Here is a 14,703-nt window from a genome sequence, read left to right on the forward strand (position 1 = left end):
TATGATGTATCATATATGTCTTTACAAGCCTAGGAAACAAATCAAAAAACTTCCACTTCTTGCAAAATTTAATCTCAGAGAAAAACAAACGATCCATACAGAAGAACATATGCAGGACTTCCGTTTTCAACACACTGAAGTCCATTTGAATGGAACCCTAAAAATCACGACAGGAAAGTTGCGACATAATTTGCGAGCATGCCTCCAGACTACTGTTGATATCAGTCCAGAGCGATGTGCATTTCGCGTGCCTTGTGCTCGACGCCACAGGGCGCCTCGACGGGATGGCTGAATATAGTGAAAGCTTCATCCTCGTCCAAGTCGTGGCAGGTCTTGGCCACACAGTACGAGCACTCGGACGGGTCATGCGCGGGGTCCACCACCAAGTGCAGCCGCGGATAGCGCCGCAGGACACTCTTGGCAACAGCGCCGTGCGCCCAGGCGTGCGGGCAGTCGCTGTTGAAGGTGAAGCACAGCTCCTCCAGGAGGGGCAGCACCTTGCCGTCGAGGGCGTCCAAGAAGTCCTGCGAGTAAGGATGGGCGACATCAAAATTTAAGCATTGCCATTTCTCACCAACAGCGATTGTTTTTGGCGACAAATCGCTGTACACTCTAAATGTCTTAGGGTCAGGGCGGGGAAAAACCGGACACCTGCAAGTTGGGGAAGAAACGCACACCGCACTTTCGCCACAAATATGCCTGTTTTGGGACGTGCAAAGTATTCAGTATTGCTTATTGATGATCTGCTAGATTCCGTTTAAGAGGAATTTAGCCTACTTGAACCGGAAAGTATTCTTAGTCACCTTTAAACGAGGTCTCGTTTAAAACACCTTAAAAACTTTTAAAGTTGGTGCCCGCAATATCTCTTTTTAACGACTTTCCGAGCCTACTGTGACGAATATTCTTATTGTAAACAAAAGTTGGAAGTGTGGAGCCCAAGATACGTTCTAATGTTTTAGCAGATTTCCAGCTGGATTACATATGAAGGGTTAAATACGAAACGGGGAAAAACCGTTCACTGGTGCGAGGAAAAATCGAACACCTCTTTTTTCTATAAAAATCGACGAATTGTACTAACATTGCACCAAAGTGGTCGTAACAAGTGTATTTTATCATTTCCCAACATTTAGTGGGAAATCAAACACGGCTGTTGACGATTTCATACATTTTGGTCATTTAACCTCAAAAACGTGCCGCCACGGACCCCCTAACAATGCTACGATGATTTCTGTCACACTGTTAAAAAAAATCTTAAAATTCAGACCAATTTTGTAAGACCTAGTGGTCTGATTTCTGAATTTAGACCACAAGTATGCAAAAGAAGAATCCTCGGATGAAATTTAAGACTTTCGCAGTCTTAAAAGCAAATTCAGACCATCCAGACAAAAAGTCTGACAGGGGTGACTGAAAATTCAGACTAAGTACAAGACCATGTAGTCTGAATCGCCTTTTCAGACTATTCTCCTGAAAAAGAAGACCGATTGATCTTAAATTTCAAACTGGCTGTGTATTTTCAGACCAAGGGTCTAAAACGGGAGACGTATTGTTCTGAAATGTCAGACTGGTTGCCTCACTTGACCAAATTTAGCCGCAATATTTGAGAGCTCGATACAAAATCTTAAATATTCACGAACAGCCCAAGTTGTCCGCAGTTTAACTCCCGCAACACGCGCTTGGCTTGTTTATTGGTGGCCTCCCACCGTCCAGCGAGCGCGCTTGGAGTCATCGGCATCCTGCAGCCGGGCTCCCAGAGCGGTCCCGTGGTGTAATGGATAGCCCGCGAAGCCGACGAGCGAGGATTCGATGGTTCGAATACCAAGATATTCGGAGTTTACGAGTAAAGAGCACGGCCGATAAGTAACGCGCAAGGCTTCTCTTGCAATGAAGAAAAGGTTTAACGTTACAATTTTGTGTTTTTGTCTGAATTTTCTTCAGACTGGCCGTGTCTAATAATTCAGACCACCTAAATCTTAATTTTCAGACCACCCAATTCTAAATTCTGAGACCACCCTATTCTAGATTTTCAGACCGCCGAAATGGTCTGAAATTTCAGAACCCCTTACTGTTAATTAACTTCAGTCAAATTTTGTCTGAAAATTCAGAATATTTTTTTTACAGTGCAATCAAGGAATACTCGTGCGCCTGCTTCAGTGGGTATCGCAAGTGTTACCCCCAAATATCATTCCCAAGAGATTTCTGACCTTCTTTCATAGGTTTTTGTTAAATTAAAGCCTATGTCCGATTTTTCCCCCTAGGTGTTCGATTTTTCCCCGTTTCGACGGGGAAGAATCGCACACTGTTTTTTCCCATTTATTACTGAATGAAGCCGCAAACGCACTCGCTGAGGGTTGAAATGTCTTTCTTTAAGGCTCGATCAACAGACCCAACGGATACATTGGCTAAAGATAGTCAATTAGAGTCAAAATCGAGAAAGATTGCAAAACGTCCAGTTCTTCCCCGCCCTGACCCTACAATGAAATTTGACCTATGTTATTCGTAAGTTACAGTGAATTCGGCGCAAGCATAATACGAAGCAATATTCCTTCGTAATAGGAATCTTTTTAGCTTTATCATTGTAAGATACAAAGAAAAACCTACGTAATACGAAGAAAAACCACATTCGTATTATGCTTGCGCCATTTCCTTCGTATTATGGGAAATTTCTTCGTAAGACATTTAGAGTGTAGTGCTTCACATCACGCACTCTCAAACCCTTACAAACAATTCTAGGCCACACAAAGGAAAGTACTAGCTTGTTATAGAAAAGTATTTACATAATACATAAGCTTACAAAGAAAATACCTCGTAATTTACGAAGTTTTTCTGCGTAAAACAAACTTTATAGTTTGAATCTTACATACCGACGCGTCCTCATAGAATAATCCTACTCTACAAATTGAAGAGTGTACACACTGCCAATACAAGTGTGAGACAGTCTCACACTTGTAGGTGTGGGACATTTTGTGTCACGGTTACAAGTGTGAGCCACGTTTGTCTCACGCTTGCAAGTGTGGGGCAACGAAGTCTCACGCTTGCAAGTGTGGGACAACGAAGTCTCACACTTTCAAGTGTGAGACGGGTCATTCTACGGAAATGTTACAATTTGATGTCCCTACACTGTTAAAAAATGGTTTGAGGAATGTGAGTCCAATGGCTAGCATCTTATTGGTATCCAAATTTCAAAAGAGGGGGTAGCGTATTTTTTTTTGGTGTAAACTCCGTACCCGATTTGCCACGGATTTCCCCTATGATTTTAGGGGTAAAGAAATTTTTTCTCGAAAAGTGTGGCGCTTGATGTCGTTTCGCATTCTGCATGCCGCAACAAGAAAAACGAGCCTAATATGAATGAAATAGGACAACTTTTAATTTTTCACGGTTCTAACCGCAAAATTGTAACATTTCTGTAGAAAATTCGAATTATCGCGATGTCGCCTGTCTTTACCTACCCGCGGGAGTGGCCCACATATGTTGAGCGACACGAGGCGTTCCAGGCGGTGAAGAACGGCGGTCAGGGGTCGCATCACTTCTTGAACGGTCCAGACGAAGGCGTCTACGTAGGAGAACGCGAGGCGACGCAGTGCCGGTGCGGCGCTGCCGCAGCCCGCCAGGCTCAGCACCAGGTTGACGGCGGCGGCGTTCTCCTCGTTCTCGTCGTACTCCAGGGTCAGCTCCTCCAGGTGGGCCACGGCGTCGCGGAGGAACACCCCCGCCCCGGGCAGGCACGGCCGCGTGGCGTCGCCCACGTAGACCTCCAGGTGGAGCGTCCGGAGCGCCGGGCAGTGCAGGTCCTCCATGTCGGCCAGCAGGGGGCAACGCAACTCCCGCAGGCGCGGCAGCACGCTGAGAAGAGAAGCGGCGCCGTCGAACGCACTTTGGAATCTCACGACCTGTCCGGAGCGGAAAGATTAGTGACAAAAAGGTTACAGCGAGGATCTTGAAGTCATGTGATTTTTGGCACGTCCCGTGTATTTTTTGTAAAGTAAACGACAATACTGAAGAGACGGGCACACATGCTGTGCGTCCGTCCGTCCGTCCGAGGACTTCCCGTGGTCCGATCTTGACCGAATTCCGTATGCAGGCTCCTTGGGTGACCTTTACAACCGCCTGGTGGCACTAAATCCGATTCGAGCCCCGCGGGCGCTGCTGCAGGTGCATCATGGTCTACTTGGGGTCGAGGAGGATTTCGCTAACGGATACAGCTGGAAGGGCATATAGGGGTATTTTTGGAATTGGGGTGACGAGACAAAGCGAACGGTGCTAGTTTTGAGCGATCGGAGAAGTTTGGACCCACACTGTTAAAAAATGGTTGTATAGAAACAATCAGATGAGTGAAAATTTAGTCGTTCCAAAACAAAGAATTTTATCACGAACCAAAGCAAAAGAAATGTCGTTGAATCTTGTAAGCGACAATTTGTCGTTGAAGAACAAAATTCTTGTCATCACCCTTAACGATACTATTTGTATGGAAACAAAATCTTTTGCAATTATCTGCTCAATTAAAGCATATTATGAATAATCATCTATTGGTCTTCTTTAGTCATAGCAACATTACTATTTTTTAAAAAAGAATTAGGCAAAATAAATTTAGTAACAAAAGTACTCCATGAATACTTGTCCCAGACATTACAAAATCTTTTATCAACTTACAAGACTTGTCGTTGACCAACAAGTTAGTCGTTGTGAAATTATCCTATAGTTCCAGTACGAGTTTGGTATAACAAGGTATTCGTTCCACAACAAATCTTGTCGCTAAAAAAAATTAGCAATAAATGTGTCGCTAAGTTCCGACAAAATTTTTGTCAGGGCAGGTTCAAATCCCAGTGGGGTATATTCCAAGTAATTTTTTTTTCACAAGTTTTTGCATTGTTTCTCATGTCTCTGAGGGCGCTGATGACGAAAATAACATCTATTTTTGACCCCAGACTCACGATCAAATCTCGTTGGGGTTAAACATAGGCGAAATTAGCACATTTCCGAGCACATTTCTCAACGTGCGGGACGGGCTAGAGTTGCCGATCGCTGCGAGCAGTTACAGGCGGTTCCCGGCAGGTGCGGGCAGGCATAGGCAGCGCCACGGCCAGATACGGGTGCATCAGGAGGGCTTTGCTGTCTTTCGCAGAGATCGTTTCGTGGACGAGCTCGGACAAGGGAAACACGGGTACTGGGAGCCTTTCAGTAACTGCCCGCATCCGCCCGTAACTGCGTGCCGACGGTCGACCCGCCCTCGGATGCGACTGCACCTGCCTGCGCCGTGCCAACCCTGAGGCCGTGCTGCGCCCGCGGACGGAACGCCCGTGGAAGTGCCCAGATTCGCTCCACCTGTGCCCGTATCTCTTTAAGTCTGGGGTTGTCAGAGCCTCATAGAAATCATCCGTACTTCAAAGAGGCGAAATTAGACAACTTTTGTCAAAAGTGATTGGAGAAAGCAAAACTTCGCTCACTCACCTCCAGCGTGGCCGCGTGCCACTCCAGTTGCAGGGGCAGGTACGGGTCCGCGAAGTCGTTCTTGTGCACCAGCTCCCGCAGGGCCGGCGGAGCACGGTACTCGTATCCCACAGCCTTGAGAAGATCCTTAGCTTTAGCGAAGTCAGCTGATAATTTCACCTTGATCGTTTCTAGACCTGAAAACAGGGTTTATTACACTGGTAAAACAAAGGCATAAAAATTACGCCCTATAGGGCATAGATACTCTTCTAAGCACTTTAAGGGGCATTCGTTTTATGCCCTTGGAAAAGGCATTAATGGCAAAGGAATTTTAAGCAAAATACTAATGCCCTTCCAAATTGCATTAACGATTTACGCCGCTCCGAGGGCGTAAATCGTTTACGCCCTTGTTTGGAATCGGGCCAACGGTGCCAATTTCGAGCAAATCGAAGAAGTTTGGACTCCGGTTCGAAGCCTAATGGGTTATATAACACATCAAATAGCTATAGACATTGTTGTTACCAGTTCCCACACGATTTTGTGTCCATGGCGGAAACGTTTTTATACTTTACCAAATGGTGACATATTCGAACGAAAATCATAGACAAATTTGTCCACAGATTTTTGAAAGCATAATTATAAAAAAAAAATCGGATCGCTGAATTGTTTACAGACAGATGTGGACAAATGATCCAGGAAGCGGAAAAAGGGGATAACTCAATTTTAGCCATTTTTCAGGAGAAACGAAAAACTGATAGCAGGGAAAACTAAAACAAAACAAATGAATGTTGCAGATGTTAATAATTTCAAAAAGCATTAGTAAAATTTTGGAAAAAAATCAAAAGTGTTAGGTTTCTCAGTAGAGGATTTCTGCGGCTTATCACTTTCCGTTGAAATGGAAAACAGAGTCAGCTCACCTTATATTTCCTAAACAAAGAGGAATTTGGAGACAAGTGAAGTGGAACAAAAGTCTGCATAAAGTGTATGTTAACCTGGTGTATTTTTTGGACTTAGCTCTTTTTTCCAAATTGAAATTTAAAATTAAGGGGGGGTTAAGTTGAGTTGATTCTTTTTACACTAGATTCATAAAAATACAAGTTGAGTTGTATCCTTTTGCCAATTTGTCAAACGGACTCAGGTGGACTTCGGTTAAGTTATACCTTTTTTCCATGTGGATTTTCTCCTAAACTCCTTGGAATTCAGTCAAACAATTTGGTGGAATGATGTAAACCATTCTAAGGCACAATAATAAAATAAAAACTCAATTTGGGGATAAGTTAAGTTATTCCCTTCTTCCGCTTCCTGGATCAAATATGTCCGTAACGAAGTTCACAAGAAAGTCTATGGAAGAAGTCTGTCGAAAACGAATCCCAAGGTCTGGAGGCAAAGTGATGTGTCCTACCGATGAACACAATGTTGTGTTAAAGCCATGGACAATTAGGTGGATATTTGGTAACGCTTAAAAACGTATCCACTTTTGGTTGCAATATTTTCCAATCGTCTGCGATTGAAATTTTGAATTTTGAAACGGGACGGGCCAAAGTCACCAATTGGTGTTGCCACTCTTCCTGTTATTTCTTTGTCTTGTCGAGACGAATCCATCTCTGTAAAGTCCTGCCGCGGCGCCGCGGCGACTTACCCCGGATGGAGAGAACTTCTTGAAGCAGGTGCCGTAGGGCACATGGACTTTTCAGGACACTGGAACTTTCAACATTCACCTTCAGCTTTTTGAGCCGCCCCATCGAAGCTTGCCTGCAAATCGTAGAAATAAGTAGGATGCATTCTGCGCCTGCTGACCCAGTCAGAGGCACACTGAAAACCTAGCTAACTAACAAGGGAAATGTCTCGGGTGTTGAATCCAGATTTTTAACATGTATTTTGGAGATATCTCGTACTAATTATCAGTGACTAATTATCCTCATAAAATTCGGTAAAAGTTAAGTCGATTTTTACAAAAACAGGTTTTTTTCAACCAAAGTCTCCGCATGGTCTAAAACATCCAAAAATACGATTGAGCTAGGAGCAAAACAAATTTTCGGCGTCTCATAAGTCTAAAAATTGTGGAAAAACTTGCATTCATGCTCTTGACCAAAAATTGTCAAAATGGTCTGCAACGTCCGTTCAAAAGTGACTAGGATTCACTGCGAGAAAAAACTACAGGGAATCCTGTAAATTTTTTCACAGCGTCGCTCTGCACCCAAAACCAGTCATCTCCGTCTTTTAAAAGACAGATCGCTGTTGTTTTTGGTGTTCATCTCTCTGTTGTCCGAGCGGCCAATGCGACATCGGGACGGCATGGTCAAAGCCACACAGGTCACCGTTGGGTCCCCGAGGACGTCGTCGGGCACCTCACAGGGTCCCCGATGACGACGTCAGCATTTTAGACCGAGGTTCCAACCACTCGTTGAAAAGGTCTCAAAAAATACACTCGAATCAAGAATAAAAATAAAATTCTTGGTCAACCCCCTTTTTTAAAGATCCAGTTGACCAATTAGGATCTTGAGAAAAGGGGGTTCGTATTACGAAGAAAAAGCTTAGTAGGATATATGGAGTGTACTCTACAAATCGAAGAGTGTACATAGTATGCTCTAACTGGAGCATGCCTGCAAGCACGCTCTAGCTAGCGCATGCCTGCCAAGCATGCACTAACTAGTGCATACATGCCATGTACACGCTTCCTGATGCAGAAAACTCCCTATCCCTTATGCAGTAAATGTATGCTTCAGTTAGCGTGTACATGGCATGTATGCACTAGTTAGTGCATGCCTGGCAGGCATGCGCTAGCTAGAGCGTGCATGCAGGCATGCTCCAGTTAGAGCGTACCATGTACACTCTTTGATTTGTAGAGTACCGTAATGCCTGTACCGGAGGCGCTGGCTGTGGCTTCACGATCTCCGTGGCAATGGCCGCCCCTCGGGCCGCCCCCTGATACTCACAAGGGAACGTTTTCAGGTGTCAGTAGCCGATCGCTCCCGTACTTCGGGATCTTCAAGGCCGCCTCAAAAGAGAATTTCCAGCACCCACAGTTCGTGCTGGAAGTCACCAAAACTACTTTTAACAACAATTTTTTTTTTCGAATTTTTTTTTCACTTTTGAGGGGACATGAATGGTTTAGCTCCGAATCGTAAAAAAAATTATATTTTTGGACAATATAGACCACTTGGAAACTTTTACTTTCGGTTAAAGATCATTTTTTTTGTCATTTTCATGAAAATTGGTCAATTTTCAACTTTCATTTAGGGGCGTTGTGACTTTCAGCACGAACTGTGGCTGCCCCAAATTCTTTTTTTGTGGTGGCCTTGAAGATCCCGAAGTATGGGAGCGATCGGCTACTGACACCTGAGAACGTTCCCTTGTCAGTAAACACTTCGGTTTATAGTGTACAAGTGGTCCGTACTTGCTCAGCAGCATCGCGCAGAGGACTGCGTGCTCTGCTCTGACTGTGATGTCGAGTTCCGACACAGCGCACCACGAAAGCGCGAGCAGAACGCCGAGACGGTCGAAAGGGTCTCGATGCAAGGTGAGGCTGCGCAGGCAGGGGCTTCGACGTAGTGCTGCAGCGATCAGTCCAACGTTGTCACTGCCGGCATAGTAAACACTGGAAAACACACTGCAAAAAATCAGTGTCTGATACGGAGCATGATACGGCGTTCCGTATACCCCCTGAAATGGTGATACGGACATCTGCCGTACCACACCTCCTACAAGAGCCTGTGCTTTCTAAAGCATGGTGCAGAAATTTCACGGAAAATGTACCGCTAATTTTAGACCGGAGGTTGCCGTTTCGGTTTTCCGTTTGTGAAAAAGTCCAAAATGCTCTACGGACCGTGAGGAACGGACGCTCCGGGACGCAAAGTTCTCTGACGAAACGCATGAAACGGTCACTCCGTAGGGATACGGACTGGCCGTTACACGTTATCCGTTACAGAACTTTGAGTTCCGGAGCGTCCGTTCCTCACGGTCCGTACAGCATTTTGGACTTTTTTCACAAACGGAAAACCGAAACGGCAACCTCCGGTCTGAAATTAGCGGTACATTTTCCGTTTAATTTCCGTACCATGGTTACACACGGCAAAAACAACGTCCGGGTTTCCCAGGCGCACCCTGCAAAAACAGGGTCGGCAGGGTGCCCCTGGGAAACCCGGACGTTGTTTTAGCCGTGCAAAGCACCGGCTCTAATGGGAGGAGTGGTACGGCAGATGTCCGTATCACTATTTCAGGGGGGAAACGAAACGCCGTAGCATGCTCCGTATCAGACACTGATTTTTTGCAGTGCATAGGATTAAAGGCACACTGCTTGCCGAAAGTCTAAAACTCGGCCCCAGTTCAGAAGAAGAACTGAAGTCAGTACCAAAAAGTGTGTTCCCAACTACGTATAAACTTTGCGAGCGGAAGTACAATGACTAAGTATACGCGGCCCATTCCGCACGTGTGCACTGTGATGAAAGGTTTGTGGCGTCATATTCGATAGAATGTGAATTCGGTCACATTTGTTAGAATATAATGTCAGATTTGTTTGAATGTTGATTTACGCTCTAACGAATGTGACAGCCTAAGTACAAACGGCCGTCGCACGTTCAAACGAATGTGGCATACATTGTGCATAGTGTGTACTGTATACAGGTCATGTACAAAGTAACCACTCTGTGAGTGTGTACCCGCTGTGAATACAGCAAATGCTGCGTACATTGCCATATATGCAGTACTGATGCGTACAAGTTCATGTATACAGCCGGTTCTGCCTATTAACCGAATGCATTGCTTAGCTGTGTACATGCCACTCTACAAACTTAAGTGTGTGCATAGTGCACTCCACCTGAAGCCAGCATGCATGTACACTCCAGCCTGGAGCATACCTGGCACGTACACTCGAGGTTGGCGTGTACTCGGCAAGTACACGCGCTAAACTTCCTTCAGGTACACTGTTGCTAAAGCTCCCTATTCTTTACGTGATAGAACGGGCAAGAGTACTTGGCAAGTACACGCCAGCCTGGAGTGTACATGCCAAGTATGCTCCAGGTGGAGTGTACGTGCCAGGCCAGGCAGGCTCCAGGTGGAGTGTACCATGTGCACACTTGAGTTTGTAGAGCATATGTGCAGCATTTACTGCATACGCCGGCATACACGGACGTGTTCGCAGCGTTGGCTGTATACACATGGCGTGTTCACAGTATCTGCTGAAAAAAAAAATACCGTGTATTTGATAATTTCTGTACAAAATGTATTTAGTTCAGCTGACAGCACAATGCCGAGTTTGCTGAGTACACCACAGAACCCTACAAAGAACTGCTCGTTGTAATACAAAGAAAACGAAGGCTTCGCAGCCTACGAAGGAAAGCGTTTGTAATACGAACGATTTTGTTTGAAATGCAAAGGAAAAATCCTTTCTAGCCTACGAAGAACTTCCTATCGCAGCCTGCGAAGGATTTTTTCTTTGTATTACAAACAAAATCGTTCGTATCACAAACGATGTCCTTCGTAGGCTGCGAAGCCTTCCTTTTCTTTGTATTACAACGGGCAGTTCGTTCTTTCTGGGAATTTATTTGCGCCTAACCTGTACTCCCTGAGGCTCCTCTTACTCCACAAGTCCCGATGCATCGCCACGTTTGCCCACCGGCGGCAGACTCGTCGGCACGCGAACAGCTCCCTGGGCTCGAGGTAGCTCAGCACCAGCAGCAACTCGTCCTCGGGCAGCGAGGCCAGCCCCACCTGCAACACCAGCACGCTGTAGTACTCTACTCACGTCAGACTACTTTTCCACGCCGCGAGTCGGTTAGAACACTGCAAATCCAGCGGTGAGCTAACTTGCCACAAATTTGGCAAACCGTTTGGGATGCGAAAACTTGGAAAGCTTGGCCCTGAAATACGTTCTAGCTTGTCAAAACTTGGGAAGCTTTAGAAGGTTTCAGGTCAAAGCTTGCCAAATTTTGGCATTAAGAACGGCTTGCCAAATTTGTGGCAAGTAAACTTACCGCAGGATTTGCAGTGAAGTCTCACCTTGTGAGTTTGAGCTCCGCCTGGCTGCTCCACCTGCCCCTCCGCAGCGCGCAGAGTCTCGCGCATCTCTCGCTGGCACTGCTCCAGGCGGCGCCTCAGGTCCTCCGCGCGGCCCCTCGCCGCCTCCACCGCCTTCTGGGCCTCCGGCTCCTGACTCTGGGCCTCTGCTAAACGTCTCTCGGCCTCCACTAGAGCGTCAGAGGCTGCTGTCTTCGCCCTCTTGGCTGCCGGGGAAGTGGGCGGCGAGGGAGCGTTGACCGGGACCTGGTATCATAAACACAACTTCAGCAAATCTCTACACACAGCCACCCCTAGCAAACAGTTACAGAGAAGTCTAACTTGTGATAATCTTTTGCCACAGTGGTCAAAGCAGTTGAGAACCAGTTTCGGGCTTACGCCCCGAGTTAGGGGACTTACTGGGACCAGGGGGCGGCAACGGCCCAGGAAGCGCGTGAAGCCATGCGCGAGGGAGGTGCAGGGCTTACTTATTTTGCTTCGATTGAAAGATCTAGCCCGTTGATTTCAAAACGCTTTGCGCAGATCAAAAGAGCACAAAATTTAAGGTGCATTTGGCTAGACTGCCCGATACTTCCAAATTCAACCGAACACAAGGGCGGAATCATTTACATCAACATGGCGCATTCGAGTTTTCCCTGAATTTTATGATTTCTCGTGTTTTTCGGTGTTTTCACTGCACCTTAACATAAAGTCAGGGGGGAGTTTCGAGAAAAGCAATCAGCCTAATGCACCCTAAATTTCAAGCCCTTTCCATCGGTGCAAAGCGCTTTGAAAAACACTGTCTAGTTTTCATGATCTCGAACAATTGCGCAACCTCTGCACTGACGGCGCGAGCATCGCTTCACGCTCTCCCTGGGCCGTTGCCACCCCCTGCTGGGACCAGGCAGAGCATTGGAACACCGTGGGTAAAACAAAGGCATAACATTTAGGTCCTAACTATACATTCTCGGATGAGAACATATCACGCTTCGCTTCAGATTGAGCGTACATGTACTGAGAAAACCTTACAAACCATGTTAGGCTTTACAAACAAAGAAAAGCAGTTTGTTATAACAAACTATTTAGAGCATGCAGAAGCTTACAAAGAAAAATACTGGCTACCAGTGAACTGAGTAGGCAGTAAGTTGTTTAGTGGTGCACATGTGCTCAAAGAAGCTTACCCCAGCCCCACTGCTGTCGTCCGCCTGCTGCCGCAGCGTGCCCAGCTCCCTGCGCTTGACGGCGTGGTACCTGCTGAGCTCGGCCAGCTGCACAGACGTCCTGGCGGCGTCTGTTTCGACCTCCGCGGACTGCAGTCGGAGGCGCGCCACCCGCAGCGCCGCCTCCGCGGTGCCCACCGCCAGGTCGGCGAGCTTCGGCGTCTGCATGCTGATGGGTGGCAGGGTCGGCGAGGACTTGAGGAGACCACTCGTGAATTCCTGCACAACGTTAAATACTATTTTCAATGTTCACGCAGTGCTGTCACTTTATCCGCAGTTGTGAAACAGGTGCTTCGGATTCTTCGCGGAATACTTTTAGGAGTCTACAGACTACGCAGCAAATTTTACCACTCTGCAAGCAAACTAAATTGGCAAATCCACTGCTAGAAAAAGCAGCGGAATAGCCACATGCCTCAGGTTCAAGCATGCCCGTGCCTACACTTCGCCTGGGGCAAACATGGCAGCTTGACTCTACTTTTGGAACATGCTTGCCAAGCTCTGGCGTTCTGCTTTCCATCCAAAAGGTAGGGAACTTTTGCAACCGGCAGGTATGCGTCCAGGGACTCGTTAAAATGCCATGTTCCATCTGACTTTCGAACATCAGGTCTAAGTTGGGGCGAAGCACAGTGAATAATATTTTGAAAAACTGTCCGGGACGTAGTCAACTGCGGTACACGCTAAAGTCCTTACGGATAGCGTGTTTGTAGGTTACGGATAGTTTTGTGCAGCCATATTACGGATCCAATTTTGTTTGTAATACGGATAGTTTTGTCCGTAATACAGAGGTTTTGATGTCCGTGATTTACAGATAATTTCGTTGTAACATACGGATTCCCAAATCTTTGTATTACGGACAAAAACATCCGTATTACAAATAAAATTCAATCCGTAATATGGCTGCACAAAACTATCCGTAACCTACAAACACGCTATCCGTAAGGACTTTACTGTGTACAAAGGGGGACACAACCGTAGAAATGGATTCACAGTATAAATTCTACGAAGCATCGCTCTGTAATACGAATAACACGAAGGTACTGCAAAATGTACGAAGAAATCCTTCGTAATGCAAAGCATTTCTCCATAATACGAGGCGTTTCTACAAATGTCTCCATTTTCGTCGTAGTTACGCAATGCTTCATAGACTATTTTGAGTAAGGAGCTAAATGAATTTCAAACAGGAGAATCAGATTCGGTCGTCTCGGGTTAAGTTGGAACCGTCATTTCTGGTTCACTGAAAGTTGTTTGCACTCGCGACTACGAATTCGCATTCAAGAAACACTGCTAATCCAAGTGTGGACCAAGTCCACGAATGGTCCACGCTTGGAAGCGTGGACCACGGATGGTCCACACTTGGAAGTGTGATTGGCCTATGAGAAGTTCAACGCTGTGAAGCGTGGACCACAGCTCGGTCCACGTTTCCTAGCGTGGACCACGGCTTGGTCCACGCTTCCTAGCGTGGACCATTCGTGGTCCACACTCTAGAGTTCTTACGGATAAGTCATCACCGTAAGCTACGGACAAAATTGATTCATTGTAATTACGGATGGGCTTGTCCATATTACGGAGTTCGACATCTGTATTACGGATAAAAAGCATCTTCAGGTTTTGAGAATTTCTGTACGGACAAAATTATCCGTAAATACAAACACAACTATTGATCCATAATTACGGCTACTAAACCCATCCGTAATATCAACTCAACTTGTCCGTAATCCTGATCTGAACCTACCAATCCATATTAACATCAACTTAACTTCAATATGAAGACTAATAAGGTGCAATATAGTTTCATTAGTTTTCAAACTAAGAATAGTACTTTTTCTTTATATTGCATCATTCACCTATTGATTATCCAAACTAAAATCTTCTAAGTGCCATTTTGGCCGTAGTCCAACAGTTATTAAATGACACTCTAAGAAACCTAACCTAACATTTTTATTGAAGAAAGAATTGAAATATAAACAAAAGTATTGTTATATTTATAAATGTATGTTGTTGGGAAGCAGAGAATTTACCTGTGATAATAAAAGCACCCCCAACGTCTCCAATCCTCCACAGCAGA

The 14,703-nt window shown here is 45.8% G+C and overlaps 1 protein-coding gene across 6 annotated transcripts in view; it reads right to left on the bottom strand.

Annotated features, from left to right (window-relative positions):
* Positions 1–38: 38 nt before the first annotated feature.
* LOC117654253 overlaps positions 39–14,703 on the bottom strand; it is a 20,481-nt gene continuing 5,816 nt past the window's right edge. For 4 of the 6 annotated variants that reach the window (XM_034400641.1, XM_034400640.1, XM_034400639.1 and 1 more), the window contains exons 2-9: positions 12,600–12,857; positions 11,422–11,685; positions 10,979–11,133; positions 8,822–9,022; positions 7,064–7,176; positions 5,446–5,621; positions 3,447–3,887; positions 39–524 (exon numbers count right to left, since the gene is read on the bottom strand). In XM_034400641.1, the coding sequence (XP_034256532.1) occupies positions 222–524; positions 3,447–3,887; positions 5,446–5,621; positions 7,064–7,176; positions 8,822–9,022; positions 10,979–11,133; positions 11,422–11,685; positions 12,600–12,806 (1,860 nt within the window). In that variant the 5' untranslated portion in view covers positions 12,807–12,857 and the 3' untranslated portion in view covers positions 39–221. Of the gene's footprint in view, positions 525–3,446; positions 3,888–5,445; positions 5,622–7,063; positions 7,177–8,821; positions 9,023–10,978; positions 11,134–11,421; positions 11,686–12,599; positions 12,875–14,703 lie in introns of all 6 variants that reach the window. The other 2 variants (XM_034400635.1, XM_034400636.1) reach the window with 2 other exon arrangements.

This window comes from Thrips palmi, unplaced genomic scaffold (assembly GCF_012932325.1).
Source record: "Thrips palmi isolate BJ-2018 unplaced genomic scaffold, TpBJ-2018v1 HiC_scaffold_10, whole genome shotgun sequence".
Classification (NCBI taxonomy): Eukaryota; Metazoa; Arthropoda; class Insecta; order Thysanoptera; family Thripidae; genus Thrips; species Thrips palmi.